The sequence below is a fragment of the Trichoderma ghanense genome (assembly GCF_004382785.1).
Source record: "Trichoderma ghanense strain CCMA-1212 chromosome Unknown scaffold_1, whole genome shotgun sequence".
NCBI classification, from domain to species: Eukaryota; Fungi; Ascomycota; class Sordariomycetes; order Hypocreales; family Hypocreaceae; genus Trichoderma; species Trichoderma ghanense.
Genome location: NW_027395664.1, coordinates 481,998 through 497,384, shown reverse-complemented (window position 1 = coordinate 497,384; position 15,387 = coordinate 481,998). Strand labels below are relative to the sequence as shown.

Below are 15,387 nucleotides of genomic sequence, written 5' to 3'. Positions count from 1 at the left end.
GGGCATTCGATCCTTTATCTTGGTACCTCCACAAACAAACAGCACGAGATGCCGCTCGATGCGAACTCGTACACGAGGCAATACGCATGAACTTGAGACGTTTCAGTGAAATTTGAATCGAGGGCCGTGCCTTGCATGGGAAAACTACCTTTCCGGACTTGGCTTGCCTTGTGTTGACGTTACCGATCCCCCTTGTATATTCGACGTTGCAAGTTGGCATTTTTGGTTTTTGGATCCCTGGACGGCATGAAACTGCTAAACGAGCTTTGATGAGACAACCCCGCCATCGTGAAGACGGCAATCCGAACGCTTTCGACTGAATTGCCGGCTTAACACAATTTCTCTACGAAGTAAGTGCTGTGGACTATGAGATTCAAAGGAGATTGCGAGATAAGCTTAAAACGAGATTCAAGAGGAGGGAGAGTGGAGAGGAGTGAGAAGGAGAAAACAGTCGCTTGTCTCGTTCATTCATTCATTTTACTTGTTTATCCAAAACGGATCGCTTGAGCCCTGCCATGTTGTTACAGCATGCCCTTCTTGACCTCATCTTGACGCTCCTCCCACAGCGTCTTGCCCGTGCAGGAACAAACAGTCTTGTCGTTATCCCACATCCCGGCGCTCCGCGCAATGACGCCAACCACGGTGTTGTCGTCGTTCTTCAGTGGCGCAGACTCGTCCTGTCTGGTGAGCACCATGGCGTGGCCAATGACTTCCCAGATCTTAAAGGGATGGTCCACGAAGACGGATCCCCGGCCGTCCTTGGACACCTGGACGACGCCGAGGTCGCCCTTGGGGGCTCCCTTTTCACCCCCAGACCAGACGGGCCCTGTAGAGGCAGCGCCGTCCTTGAGATCTCCGTACTCACGAATGCTTGCCCGATAGTTGCCGGGAGCGACGCCCCTTATCGTCAGATCGACCAGTGTCCGCTCAGGGCTGACTTGTACCATCCGGGCGAGACCTCTCACTTCCCGGCTGTTATCCACATCCGAGCGCTCTTGCTGGTCGAACGTCTCCAAGATGCTTACAGCGGCGCCTGAGTAGACAATTGTCCTGGTTAGCCACTGTTTTCTCAAGCGAATGGAAGCTCCTTGGCGAAACATGAGTTGACGCCCCCCATGGGGGGGGGGGCCACTGTCATAGATGGTAGCAGGGAGGGTGTATTTGAAGCCTCAAAGTTCAGCAGTCTAAGAGCTCTTTTGAAACGTACTGTTGGAAGCGCCGGAACCCCGGAGGATGGCATCTTTGCCCGTGGCCTGGATGGCCTCGACAATGGCAGACGGTGCGACTGCGGCATGGCCCGAGGCGTTAGCACATGGTTTTACGGCAGATGAGTGGTGTGCACAGGATGTCGATGGTGCCATGAGGCTCACCAGATCCCTCGACCGATATCAGCTGGTCCTTGAGGTTGGCCTCGACCTTTGTGATGCCGTCGAGTTTGTAGAGAGAGTCTGAAACGGACTTGACGCAGCCGTCGCAGGATAGCGGAACGGCGAAGAGGGTCTGTTTGCCGAGTGTTTCATTAGATTTTCTCCCACTCTTTCCAAGGACAGTGCACGTTTCTTGTTTTGACAGAAACAAGGAAAGGAAGAAAAAGAAGAATCAAGGAAAATTACCTGAAAGCTGTGTTTGACAGCCATGGTGCCTGTCGTTGTGCGTGAGTTGTCAGCACATGCGGGGGATTTTGACCGTGTAAATCTGAATGCTGAAGGATCAAACTGCAGTGGGTGGTTCATCAGAACCTTGAAGTCAGAGGGTACGTACCTGGTGTCGAGAAAGCGCTAGCACCTTCGTTTCGCTGCTGTGATGAAACCGAGTGAGAGGCTCTGTATCGATACGCAGAATAGCCAGCAATGAGGCCAAACGAGGCTGCCAGGAGCTTGGAAGACGCAGCGTTGCGAAGCGCCATTTATCGGTTGGTTTCTTCGTATGACCTTAACTTATTATGTGCTGCTGCGCTGGACGGAGACACACGCAGCGACTTTGGCCCTGCTTTGAAATCCACTGGGCGAGTGATGCCATAATGCCGGGATTTACACGGTTTCCGGGATGTGGAGTCGGCGGAAAAGAGGCCTGGAGCTTATTGTGGGAGCAACGACCCGGGAGAGTTGGGAGGAGGGACTTGGTACGTCATGTGATTTGATGATTGATGAGTCAGCACGGCAAAATGGGCTGCAATTGGATGTGCAAACTTTCGAGGTTCGAGTTCGTGATAGTATCCCACTTTGAAGGCAGTTGGTGAAGCGTCAACTCGGGGTACCATTGTCGCCGGTGCTGCATTGCTTTGAAGTGTGGAAGTGGTTGCGTTCGAGCCTTTATCCAGATAACACAAGATGTCGCAGACAATTGGCCTGGTCAGTCTCTCCCGCTTCCGTGCACCGACACATGAAGAAAGTGTCCCTCTTCTAACGCTGCTCTGCTTCTACAGACAAGGCTCGCCTACTCCCGAGTATGGCACCAGATCTCCGCCTCGACGCCTCACCCGACCCTCACGACCCAGCCCAACGTCACGCCCCCTTCCCTCGGGCGCCTGGCGTCGCGCATCGCCGTCCTGCTGATGGGCAAGCACAAGCCGACGTTTGACCCGTCGACCGACTGCGGCGACTACGTCGTGGTGACCAACTGCGCGGCGCTGCACACGACGGGCAACAAGAAGTGGCGCAAGAACTACTACCGGCACAACACGCGGCCGGGCAGCCTGCGGACGGTGACGATGGACGTGCTGATGGAGAAGCACGGCGGCAGCGAGGTGCTGCGCAAGGCGGTCAGCGGGATGCTGCCCAAGAACAGGCTGCGGGACAAGAGGCTGGCGAGGTTGAAGGCGTTTGAGGGCGAGGCGCATCCGTATAAGCAGAATTTGATACGGTTTGGGGGAAAGGTCGTGGGGACGGAGGGGTGGCAGAAGGCTGTTGAGGCGATTCGGAAGACGGATCAGGATCGGTTATGAGGGAGGTTTAGGGAGAGGGATGGCCGTGATGAGGATGTTGGGAGGGATTGGTGTGATCATTGTACTATATGTTTTGTGTGTTTGACGACTACGGCATGGAAAATGCGGGATGAATGGGAGTTTCAAAGATTTAGAGTCTGGAGTGACTGGATGAGGCAAAAGAAGATAAGGTATACGCAAAAAGCAGATCACGAAATCGCACATATGATACAATACATGGAAATCAAAAAAACCATGAATGCAGAAAAATCTAATTCCAAAATACGCTATACAAGCAATCTGCGTACGACGCAGGCGTCATGACAATCATGATGATCCTCCTCTAGTCCTTGAATCCAACATTGCCACAGCCCTATGCGACAACACTTATACAAACAATTGGCGAATATATCACTCTTTTCTCTGTTCAAGTTTACAGGTGTGAGCCACGGCTGGGGGGAGAGCCGCGGGCAACCTCGCATTTGATGAGGCCGTTGGGGTTTGACTGGGGGACATAGACCTCGGCGTCTTTGCCGGTGTTCTTGATGCCCTTGTGCCAGCTCAGGTCTGTCAATTGATTAGCAACTTGTCCCTCATGCATTAGTATATAAGAGATCAGTCAGGAACGTACCGAGCTCGAAAAAGTGCTTGTTGGGCAGCGAGTAAATGACCAGCTCCACATCTGGAACAGCCGCCAGAATCTGCTCGCACATCTTGTACATGGTGTTCTGCACGCTGGCGCTCTCGTCCTCGGCAAACCTCGTCAGCGTAATCTCCCGGGCCTCCTCCCATGCCGGGTTGAACTTGGCAACCGCCTCCCGCACGGCCTCGACGTCGGCAAAGGGCTTCCACTTCCAGCTGGCATCGACATCGGTAGACAGGATGCGGTCCCAGGTCTCGGGCAGGGTGGTGAACTCGTCGCGCACGAAGCCGTGGAAGGCGGAGCCGGTGCTCTTGAGCACGGTCAGGCCCTCGATGCCGCTGGTGATGGCGATGCCGTCCTTGCGCGAGACGCGCGCCTCGACGTTGCGCGTCTCCTCGCCGTCGCGCAGGAAGCTGTGCGGGTGCGGCTTGCCCTTGATTGTCATGCGCGTCCAGCGGTGGGTGATGACTTTGACGTTGGCGGCGTGGATGTGCTTGTAGGTGTCGATGAAGTGGGCGCCGAGGACGGCGGCGAAGAGCTCCGGCGGGTTGACGGGGTTCTGCTTGGCGGTGATGAAGATTGTGTTCTTGATGGAGTCGGTGGCGACGACGACGCTGTTGTCGCCCTTTGTGTAGGAGACGTCGATGTCGCCCTCGAGGAGGCAGCTGACGGTCATTTCGGTGACGGTGTGGACGCCGGTGGCGGCGTCGCGGTCCGTCTTGAGGACGCGGACGTTGTCTTTGCCGTAGCGGGCTGCGGAGACGTAGGCGGTAGAGGCCATGATGGGGTGAATTGGATGGGTGAGAGATGAGATTTGGTAATGGTTTTTGTGTGATTTTTCTTCTTTCAGCTGAGGGTGAGAAAGTGGTGATGCTTATCAGGGAGGAGGATGGACCGGAGGCGGAGACGTCACGGAGGTGTGAGCTGGAGCTGCCAGTGCTTGTCAATGCTCAATGCCGAAACCCGGGGTAACAGACGGGATGACAAGATAGCACAGATTGAGAGAATGGAATTGCGATATAGTCAGAAGAGAAGACGGGTCATTCAGAAGTACGTCTATTGGAGCGCGGTCTGGGAGATTTATATCTGCAGCCATCACATGTTGTGCCGGCCGTTGGTTACATCAACGTCAGATGCGCTGATTCCACTTTTCAACACGGGCCGCACAGCTGCCATCGGACGTCGCCTCACCGAGCCAGAAAATGTATCACGGTTCAAAGCCGTGATTCATACGAGTACATGGCACTAGGTAAGCAGCAGCCCAGATCGGCCATGCACCGCATCGGCTCGACTTGCCCGCAAGCGGCATCAGCGGCACAATTCAGAGCACACCATAGTCAAAGCACTCAACAAGCACTTTCGAGTCTCGGGCCATGGCGCCTCTGCAACTCTATCGCTGGTGGGGGGGGGGGTTGCCACAGAGTCCGGAGCCCGCCGAATCCCAGCACGCGGCACCCCGGAGGCCCCAGAGTGTTGAGTACCCTAGATTCGGGGGGGTCTTTGGCTCAGGAGATGGGCCCATGTTTTTGGATTTTTTTTGGCTTTCGGTGTGAGAGGGGTTAGAAGCTGATATGGTACGAGCGGTGCATGTAGTTGCTGACTTGGAGGGGGGATGGAGATGTCAGTATCAGGTTCGGGAGCGCAGCGGAATCAAATGGCCTGATGGTAGCATTTGCCGATGCCGGTGATGGTACAAAGTATCTATTGCGTTGGAAGCGGCAGATGCTGGGGGAATCAAGGTAAGCTGGGACTAGCACTGGAACAATGCGTAATACTACCACAAGTAGCTACCTATGTAAATGTCCCATCTTGTCCTGTCTGCTGTTTTCTTGTCTCTGGATGCATCAAGCAGGTCTCGGAGAAGCAGCTGTGCATCTCATTGCATGATGAACGCGGAGATCTGCCGTCGGCTCTGTTGCAGACTCACCAGCCACATCTTGATACCACCTTGGACGCGATCGATCGGCCGAATGCACCCCAAACTTGAAGACACCGACATCCTTGCCTGCAATTGGCAAGTGAGCTTGTTCTCTCTTTGTTCCTGTTGACTATTCGATTTCATAGATGGTTTCTTCTGACGAGATTTCAAACTGCTCTCTGTAGAAGAATGAGGAGTCCGAGGTGCTGCTGATAGGGTAGACGAGCCGCTGAAGAAACAGTCCATGCACTGAAAATGGAAGCTGGCGGGGAGCTTATGTTGACCCAGCTCTGCTGCAAAGCCGCCTAACAAATGGCTCCCACTGCTGTGCCACAGTGAGGCTACAAGCCACCAACCTCCATCCATCTGGGCATGCGTTCAACCTGACTGCTTCCCGCCGGCCTTCCTGAGATCCTGACGGCTGGCACCCTGCCTTCCATACAGCCTCTGCGTCTTTATCCTTCTTCATCGTCCCTTCTTTTCATCCCGCATCGCGGGCTGAGCCTCGTCTTCTCGCATGCCTTGACCAGCCGCCGCCGCCTGCAGCGCTTCGCCGGCCGTCGCATGTGCGCAGTTCGTCCACTTGGCCTACTATTTCCGCTCAGCCTTGGGCTTTAGCTTGCCTCGAGTTCCACCGCCCAGATCTGCGATCTCCCATCGTTCCCTCGTCTGCCCGCCAATAAGCACCGCGGCTGCTCCTCGGGCTCATGAGCTTCGAGCCGCACGACTCGAGAACCGTGACGACGCCTCGCCCCGACACGACTTGGATCCAGCACCAGCGAGACGCCCGCATCGCCGCTACGCACGCCCTGGCCGCATACCCACGAATGCCCAGCACCCACCAGAGGGCATAGTCCCCCCTTGGTGGGCGTCGCCGTCGCCGTCGCCATGCTGGCCAGCTCCTCGTCCAGCCAGAAGGGGTTCGCCGCGTCCAGCCAGCCCTCGCAGAGCCTCAAGCAGACCGACGGCCCCGTTGCCGGACGCACCAGCATCGACCGCGAGGGCACTGGGCTGCAGATTCCCAATGGCGGGGCTTCCAGGAACCTGTCGGCCTCGGCCGTCTCCTTTGCGCCCCGGGCCAGCAGCCTCAACCCTGGCGCGGGCCCCGGCAGCTTCAGCTCCGAGCTGCGCAGCCAGATGATACCCATCCGCCAAGGCAGCCGAACCGACGCGGGGCCCGTGTATCCAAGCAGCTTCAACGACCAGCTGGAGGAGGGCGACATCGTGGAACAGAACCTCGTGCTGCTGCGGGACAAGCTCAAGCGCGAGATGAAGATCAAGGAAGGCAGCGAGAACATGCTCGAGGCGCTCAACCTGAAAAAGGCCAAGCAGACAAAGGAGCAGCGCCAGAGGGTTGAGGCCGAGCTGACCGCCAGCCACTCGCGCATCAAGGTGCTCAAGCAGCAGATTACGGATGCCCAGGCCACCAAGGCGGCACCGCCCAGCACGCCGCCCAGAACCAGAGCCCAGCAGGATGTGGCGCTGCATCGCTCACCGCATAGCCTCCGATCAGGTCCTGGGTCCGACATCGAAGAGGCTACCGAGAATCCCACGTTTACCCTGGCCGAGCTCCTCCAAGCGCTGGAGGTTGGGGGGATGACGCCCGACTATTACGTGACCCGAGCCAACCTCCTGGTGGACCTCTTCAAGAGATATCCCACCCTAAAGTACGACTTGGTGTGGTCCGTTTTTGGCCTCCGCATGCAGATGATGCTTCTCAGCGAAAGCCGAGAGGTTGTCGCGGCTGGCTATCGTGCGACGAGATATGCAATTTCCGACCGAAACTCTCTCAAGAAGATCAGAAGCTTGAACACGGACTTTCTAGTCATCCGGTAGGTGTTGGATAACATGAGAGGAGACATTTCGCCCTTATTCTCGTCGAAGAGAGACAAGCTAACGCCTCCCCACCCAGGTCGTTGAACAATTATCGCAAGGCAGATGTTGAACGAGAGCAGGCTCTCAAGTTTGTCCGAGCATTCCTTGACGTCAAGGACGGAGTTCAAGAGATCTCGCGCGCCGTTGTGCGAACCATCGTAGCCGTTGCCGAATATGGTGACGATCGATCTGGTTCCGCTCAGCCAACTGAGCAGAACACCGATCGCTTACGGCCCATCTGCATCGAGACGTTGGCCGAGATCATGGTGCGAGATCCTCGACTGCTCCTTGCATCAGGAGGCCTTGGTCCTCTCTCCGAGGCTCTCGCCGAAGGTACCTATAAAGCCCCCGAGAGTCTAACGTCAGCATTCCTCTATCTCTTGGATACTCCCCACAGGAGAAAGTACATCCAGCCGGGCTATGGCTTGGACGTGGTCTTCAACTCCTTCACAAGCCAACTGGCCGGCAGCGAAGTCGTGCTCAAGCAGAACTGCAAGGCCATCTCTGTCGCCATGCGGTCGTGGTCAGGCCTCATGACCCTCTGCATGTACGACTTTCGGTCCATTCGGTCTCTCGTCATGAGCATCTCTCTCCCGAACCCTGCTATTCGAGAAACCATTCTGGACCTGCTTTTTTCGTTGCTCCGGATCAAGCCCCCTGCCTGGGCCGTGTCATTCCTGGCAGGACGTAGGCTCACTACTTATGGAAGAGTGAACAACCTGAACATCAAAGCTGAGACCAGGGACAGAGGGTATTTGGAAGAAGACACTGGGGAGCAGAATTTCGTGGACCATTACACAGCGCTGATTCTGGCGGTTCTGATCAAGTCCGGGATCATTCAGACTCTCCTGCAGGTTGCCCGCTCTGAGAACGACACCATGCTGAAGCGCAAGACGACGCTGTTGATCGGCGAGACGCTCAAACTGGCGGCTAAGCTGCTTCCTCCATCGTGGAGCGCAGAAATACAACTCTTACCGGAACTCTTCTCGGCGGCCGCGAAATTTGGCGACAGCCAGTCCCACATTGCATCAAGCATCGTATACCAAATGAGCAGCATCAACCGCACACTGTACCGAAGCGCGCCCACAGATTCCTTGGCTGGCATTCTACCGTCGAGCGACAGCATGAACGATCTCGCTCTCCTCGATGACCAGCGCAAGGCGGGATCTACAGTGGCCTTTGATGATGCCACATTTCGCCAGCTTCTCATCGACACCGGCGTGCTCAACAGCTCCAACTACTCCAAATGGAACTGGGAGAATATCCTCAAAGTCATCGATGGCCCTCTCCAGGTCGGCAAGAGGCTTGAAGAGGCCATCAAAGCATCCAAGTTTATGAAGCGGATCATGAGCTTTTACCGACCCTTCAAGTACAAGTTTGCGGACGTGAGAAACACGCGCAACGCACAAAAGTATGTGAGGGCTGGCTGTGCCCTGGTGCACTCTCTGCTGCAGTCGCCGGAGGGAGTCAGGTTTTTGGCGGATAGCAAGTTGCTGAGGCAGATTGCGGAATGTCTGGCCCAGTGCGATCCGGTGAGCGGATTCCTTTTCCCCCGAGATGTTCATCCTTTTCTCTTTTCTAACAGACTCGGCATAGACCAGCGGGCTTACTGCACAGTATCCCATGTTTTCCAAGGACAGGCTTACAGACACCCTCTGTGCTGGCTACTTCCCCATGCTCGGAGTGCTTACTGGCGACCCAAAGGGCTTGGCTATGCTGGAGAGATGGCGCATGTTCAACATGATGTACCACATCTATGAGCTGACCTCACGCCCTGACCTGATCAAGCTGCTCCTCTCCAGCTTTGACTACAGTCGCCAGGGCCACCATCGCATCCTGCTTTCGAAGGCGCTGACGGCGGGCACCAAGGAGATCCGCATACACGCAACAAACACGCTTCGGAAATGCACCCTTCGGAGAGTGCCATCCATTGACGGCCGTGGCGAATTGAGCGACTCCAGATGGGCCATCCAACTTCTGGTCACCCAGCTGTACGATCCGGAGATTGAGGTTTGCTCTACTGCTGTCAAGATCTTGGAGAAGGCCTGTAATAGAAAAGCCTACTTGGCGTATATTGTCGAGTGCCGACCAGCTTTGGACCATCTCGGCGAAATCGGAGCGCCACTGCTGCTGCGATTCCTATCAACATCCATTGGCTATCACTATCTCGACGGCCTCGATTACATTAGCAACGAAATGGATGACTGGTTCCTGGGACGAAACGACACCTACGTTGGCCTTATCGAAGCCAGCTTGGCCAAGGCGTTCCTAACAGACACAGACGAACAGCACCATCGCCTCAGTGTGTTTGATGAGCACGAGGCAGAGACGGATTATCACGACAGCCATATCCCCCCTCACTTTTACAGGGAGCTGACGAGAACTCAAGAGGGATGCAAGTTGCTCCACGACAAGGGCCACTTTGAGGAGTTTGCCAACACAATTCGTGAACATGGCATGCAGTCTGAGGATCCAGAACTGATCACGAAAGTGAAGGGCTGCCTCTGGGCGGTGGGCAACGTAGGCTCCATGGAGCTCGGTGCGCCATTCTTGGAGTCTACCGACATGGTTGAGCAGATTATCAAGATTGCAACAACCCACGAAGTAATGAGTCTTAGAGGAACGGCCTTTTTCGTTCTGGGCCTCATCTCTCGATCGACTCATGGACTTGAGATTCTATCAGAGCACGGATGGGATGCGAACACGACGCTGATGGGCAACTCTCTTGGATATTGCATTCCTTCCGACCTGTCGAAGCTGTTCTCGCTTGCGCCGTGGCATCACGAGACGGCTGCTTCCATAAGGCTGCCAGAGTCGCAGTGCACCATCCGGGAGCAGCCTCCACCCCGACCCGCTCGACCACCGCTGGAGCTTTCAGAGATGCCACCCCTCGTTAACGACGTTGCCATCAGCGAGCGCATCCTCGAGCTCATAGTGGACCTAGGGAACACCGTACTGTACCGCAAAGCTGTCACTGAGCTGCAGAAGCTCAAAGCTCGCAAGCCGATGGCTTTCCGAAGCGCGGAGTTTTTCAAAACGGTCATGGGTCTGATGGAGTGGAACCACTACCGGCTCGGCGTCCGAAGAATGGTGATTGATTTGTTCGAAAAGACTGTCATGCGTCAAATCGTTTTCGACGAAGATGAGAGCGATAGCAGCGAGGAGGACGAAAGCAGTCAGATGGAGGCAGAAGACAGTGCTAGTTCCGGAGAGGACAGGGATGATAGGACGGAGAGGCAGAGGAGCATCAGTGAACCCACGGAGCCGTCGCCGAACCTGATTCCTGCGCCTCTCCGAGTCCGACGATCCGAAGACCATGCGATGAGAGGATATGTTCCAGGAGGGCCAGTCATAGTCGAGGACATGCTCGAAACACGACGAGAAATGGAGTGATTATGAGAAATTGGCTTCAATACTTTGAGACGTCGACGCTTCAAAGGGGATCTGCATGCCTGGAGTTTACGGCTAACAGGTGGTTTGCTCGCACTTTGCGTTCTTCACCGTGCTCCCCAGATACACAAAAATGTACGCACATTTACACACACTGCCCACGCACACACACATTTGTATCTATTTGCAGCGAGGTTGCAGCTGTCTTTTCTTTTTTTTCCTTCTCTGGCGCGAAAGGGGAAATGGGGGGCTGATTTCATTCTGGCGCTGGGAGAGACACGGAGGAAGGGGATTGCGGGGAAGGGGATTGTTTTCGATTTTTTTTTTTTTTTGAGTCTGCTTTTTGGTGTGTGTATGTGTGTGTGAGTGCTGGTCTTCTAGCTGATTTTCTAGATCAATGGTAGATTTGGAATGAACAATGTGTGGTGAGCGTGATTATCCTGATTTCGTGACCGCCTGAATGCTCTGGGAGCGAGGGAGTTTATGTGGTAGCTAATGTTTTATGGTTTGCAGAATCTCAAGAGACTTCACTCTTGAGCGTTATCGGACATAGGATAACGAGCTTGTATCTTCTATATCGGAGAGGTTCCGGACGAGTTTCGGTTTTCTTACATACGAGTGGGATCAAGGGGTACTGGGAGTCTAGGGCGTAGAGAAATGCAGTAAGCCAAGCGCATCACTGCTGGCTTCATGTTTCTTTCCAACACATAGTCAGCAATGAGACTATATGAAACATGCTTTATAGTAGGAGTTCATAAAGCACTCGGGTTTGCAATCGAACCCCCGTTTATAATACTCTGTGAGGTTTCTGGCCTTTCTCATGCCACCGGCTTCGAACGTGCTGTTCCTAGGTATGAGATTCACAACGCCATCTCAAACAGCAGAGGGCTCATACACTTACCGGACCAGTTCCCTGTCTCGATTCGAGCATATTCCATCTTGCCCAACTATGTGCCGGCATTCATCAGTTGGTAAAACTTTGATATGTGGTTTCGCTGAGTGGAATGTCATCGTGGCAAGGCTCTGACTGTGACATGGCCTGGTCTGGAACATCATCACCATTCGGGGCCCCGCGGAGGTCATGCATCAGCCTGTTTATTTCATGCCGACAGCCCTATATTTTATAATACAGGCAATTCCGGCAGATCCGCGGATCCTTGCTCTCTGCTCTAATGGAGAGATGAATCAAAGAGCTGGTTTAACGACGGACACTTGCTTACAGCTTACCCAAGGACAGTACGAGGAGTATCTGCTTGAAGATGGGCGCGTCTTACAGGCGGTCCCGCATTAAAATAAGCATTAAGGTTTGGAATGGTGAATAAGACGGATTAACGTTTCCTGAGTCTCGTTTGAACAATTGCCACAACTCTGAACTTCTTCTCTTCTTCAAATCGAATCTTGTCGTCATCATGCCCCGTCATAAAGGGTCCGAGAAACGAACACGGATTGCAAAAGCTTGCATCCTTTGCCAGGCTCACAAGACGAAATGCGATGGCCTGTGTCCCTGTGGACAGTGCATCAAGCGGGAGAGGTCCAGCACCTGCTCCTACTCGTCTCATAGACGCTTATACGGACGGCAACGGCCATGGCCCAAAGAAGCGGATATGGAGATGCCCCAAGAGACCAAGGATAGGACGATAAAGGTCGAGGACACGCGAGATGATCGTCCTGATCGTGGGCTTAGAGAGCAGGAGGGCATACAAATTGCGATTCCAAAAGTACCGAGTACGATGCGTGATACGAAGGGGCGAGCCAGTACGTAGCCTTTCATCTCCCAGAATGACGGTGCGCCTTCTGTTCATGCCTTGCATGATGGTCGCTAATAACTGTCCTGCAATTGCCGTAGTGTACTATGGAGACTGCGCGGCGCTCTCCTTCCTCAGAAACATACAGGAGCTTATCCAAGGCGAAGAAGAGCTTGCGGATGTAGCGAAAGAGATATCTTCGTTCTCGGTGTTGGCGGAAGCTCCGCCGACGGATGGCGAGAGTGTTTTGGCTTATAGCAATGCGAATCTCAAAGATTTGGAGGATTTGATTCAAGTGTTTTTCACATCGGTAACGTTTCCCCCTTGTCTCCGAAGCCTCGTCATGTGAGACTCGGTTTGTGAGCTGTGAGAGGACATGAACTGACGGCCTGTATGTAGACGTGTGGGATGCTTGACATTATCAGCCGAGCTACGGTAGAGACTCTGCTCAGTCGCTGGATCAACGGCGATATTTCAGTCACGAGTAGCAGCGCCGCCATTCTATACCTTGTGCTTGCCTTGGCAGCGCAGATACGGAGCGCATCTGCGCTAGACGATCATCGATCTCGGTCCTTTTTCTACCACGGACGTCGAATTGCGCTGCTGGAGCTGACCGAGTATCCTACCATGGAAACAGTCCAGGCATTTACGCTGATCAGTCTGTACATGCTTGGCTGCTGTCGGCGAGACGGAGGGTACTTGAACCTGGGCACGGCGATAAGCGCCGCGAAAGCACTTGGGTATCATCGTGCTGAATCAACGTTCCCCCAGTGCCTGGAGGACATGCGGTTAAGGTAGAGACAAGGCTCTCCCAGAGCAAACGCATGCGGTGTTTGCTGACTTTTGAAACTACGGCAGAAAGCGAGTATGGCGCAGCTTGTGTGTCTTCGACATCCTGCTCTGCGCCATGATCGGTCGCGCCCCGATGACTTCGGCCATGGACTCGGCAGAAGAGGACTTTGAGGACGACAGGCAGCGGCCTGATCCGAAGCACCCTGACAAATGCCAGGAAATCGGCCTCTACGAATCCGCGCGGGCAATCTCCATCTTGAAGCTGACTCTGCTGGAGATCTACACCAAACGTTCGGCGCCGCTGGAGCTTCTTCAGCGGCTCTCGAGTAAGCTCCGGCAGATGGGGACGGAGCTGCCGTTTGAGATTCGGAGTATCAGCCCTGCGGCGTTTTCGGATAGCAAGTGCCCCAAGACGAGGCAGCTCATCATCAGGAACGCGACGGTTGCGTGCAATTACTATTTCAGCATGATGCTGTTGACGAGACCGTTTCTCATTGCTTGCCTCAGGGCGAAGTACAGCCAAACGCCGACCACGACTGTGGGATCGGAGATGCGCGATAGTGAAGAGTCTTCTGAAGTTGACAAGAGTGTCAAGTATGGGGCCATGACTTCTTTTGATACGGCGCTCAAGACGATTCAGCTGCTTCATGAGTTGTATGTTGCCGGGGTGCTATTCAACAACATGCCACTTGCCGTGTAAGTTTGCGAAGCCCCTCTGCACGCGAACAACGAAACTCTGGCATGAAACTTTGCTGACTTTGCCAACTCAGGGGTTGGACGTTTGTGTCGGCCTTGACGGTGTGCGCCGCCTACTTTGGGTGTCTTGGCGACGCAAGAGAATGCGAACTGGCCATCTACCGAGCGAACCAGATACTGCAGCACTTCATGCAAAGCAACCCCCAGGCGAGGCAATACGAATCTATACTGAAGAAGCTCTCCCGGGTTGCTCTTCGCAGCATCAGCGGAGCAGAGGACCAGCCGTACGACAACAGCAGCGTGTTCTGGTCCGACCTGTTTAGGCTTACGCCAGCGCATCTCCATCAGCTGAAGCAGGAGGAGTCTTCTGACGATTCGGGTATGGGTGGACTAGAGGGAGTGGCCATGGTGGATGAAGAGTGTGCTAGTCCGGCAGAGGAGGTTGGTTCGTTGCAGGATGCTGCTGCTTTGGATTCGGCCCTTGGGGATATCTTTCACTTTCCGGATGATGCGTATAAGGACTTTTCGAATTATACGCTCATGACGGAGGGGCTGTTTCCTGAGCAGCATGGTTTTGCCTTGGATGTCTAGATCAAGTGGCATGGGGGGGGAATAATGCATCGATGTAAGATACCTGTTGCAGCTCAGGTCAACCCCGCGTGTCGCCGTGTTTCCGTCCTCTACCTGGCTGTTGGAGACATCAGGATAGCAGCATAGCGGCTTCTGCAATCAAACGCTGAATTCTCTGAGAATCTCATTCTTGTGTCGTCACTTTGATGGTGTTTTGCTCATCTCATCCCTTGACTGGGCATCGAGGGGAACCCGATGACTAAGCACACCTCTACCACGTGGAAATCGAGAAGCGCGTCATCACGTGACTTTGTCATTCGGCCCAGACTTCTTCCGGCCCGAGCGCCTAGAAAGCAACCTCTCCCATCTCCCCATTTCCCAGCCATTTCTCGCTCACGCACCGCCTCACCTCATCATCAACCGCATCCGTACCATGTCGACATCCCGCCTCGCCGACGATGCCGACGAGTCGACGCAGCCATTTTCTCCGCCTGGGTCAGTGAAAACAGTTCCAGTGTGATTCCACTCGGCGGCCTCTGCCTACGTGGATTACCGTTCCGCTCGACTCGCTGGCGCGCACCAGAGACGGCCCCCTGCGAAGCAAGACCGCGGTTTCTTATTTCCTTCGTGGATGGAACCACTAAAATGCCGTCACATACTCAGCACGGCCCTCGTACTCTATGTGCGGGGGTCCTGCTGAAATGGGCGGGGTCTTGTATGGGCGCCGATTGTGGTGAGATAGTTCATGATGGCGAAAGCCTGATTGAGCGTGAAGCTGTTACTCGCTGTTCAAAGCCGGTGACAACCTTCGCTCCCACCGGCCACCGTTAGCAGC

General features: G+C 54.6%; 4 protein-coding genes across 4 annotated transcripts; 2 read left to right on the top strand and 2 right to left on the bottom strand.

Moving 5' to 3' along the window:
• Window positions 1-521: 521 nt before the first annotated feature.
• Window positions 522-1,906, bottom strand: CCMA1212_001517 (Superoxide dismutase 1 copper chaperone; the record flags this gene model as incomplete). The annotated part of the gene is made up of 5 exons (XM_073698939.1): window positions 522-1,033; window positions 1,208-1,285; window positions 1,371-1,500; window positions 1,614-1,642; window positions 1,762-1,906. The coding sequence occupies 5 exons, from the start codon at window positions 1,904-1,906 to the stop codon at window positions 522-524; spliced, it is 894 nt and encodes a 297-aa protein (XP_073562281.1).
• A 424-nt stretch (window positions 1,907-2,330) lies between these two features.
• Window positions 2,331-2,944, top strand: CCMA1212_001516 (54S ribosomal protein L23; the record flags this gene model as incomplete). The annotated part of the gene is made up of 2 exons (XM_073698938.1): window positions 2,331-2,351; window positions 2,426-2,944. The coding sequence occupies 2 exons, from the start codon at window positions 2,331-2,333 to the stop codon at window positions 2,942-2,944; spliced, it is 540 nt and encodes a 179-aa protein (XP_073562282.1).
• A 412-nt stretch (window positions 2,945-3,356) lies between these two features.
• Window positions 3,357-4,347, bottom strand: CCMA1212_001515 (Uricase; the record flags this gene model as incomplete). Its single annotated transcript, XM_073698937.1, has 2 exons — window positions 3,357-3,490; window positions 3,555-4,347. The coding sequence occupies 2 exons, from the start codon at window positions 4,345-4,347 to the stop codon at window positions 3,357-3,359; spliced, it is 927 nt and encodes a 308-aa protein (XP_073562279.1).
• Window positions 4,348-5,153: 806 nt separating this feature from the next.
• Window positions 5,154-10,752, top strand: CCMA1212_001514 (Target of rapamycin complex 2 subunit ste20; the record flags this gene model as incomplete). The annotated part of the gene is made up of 4 exons (XM_073698936.1): window positions 5,154-5,158; window positions 6,339-7,316; window positions 7,397-8,891; window positions 8,956-10,752. 4 exons carry the CDS (start codon window positions 5,154-5,156, stop codon window positions 10,750-10,752), a joined length of 4,275 nt encoding a protein of 1,424 aa, XP_073562280.1.
• Between the last annotated feature and the right edge of the window lie 4,635 nt (window positions 10,753-15,387).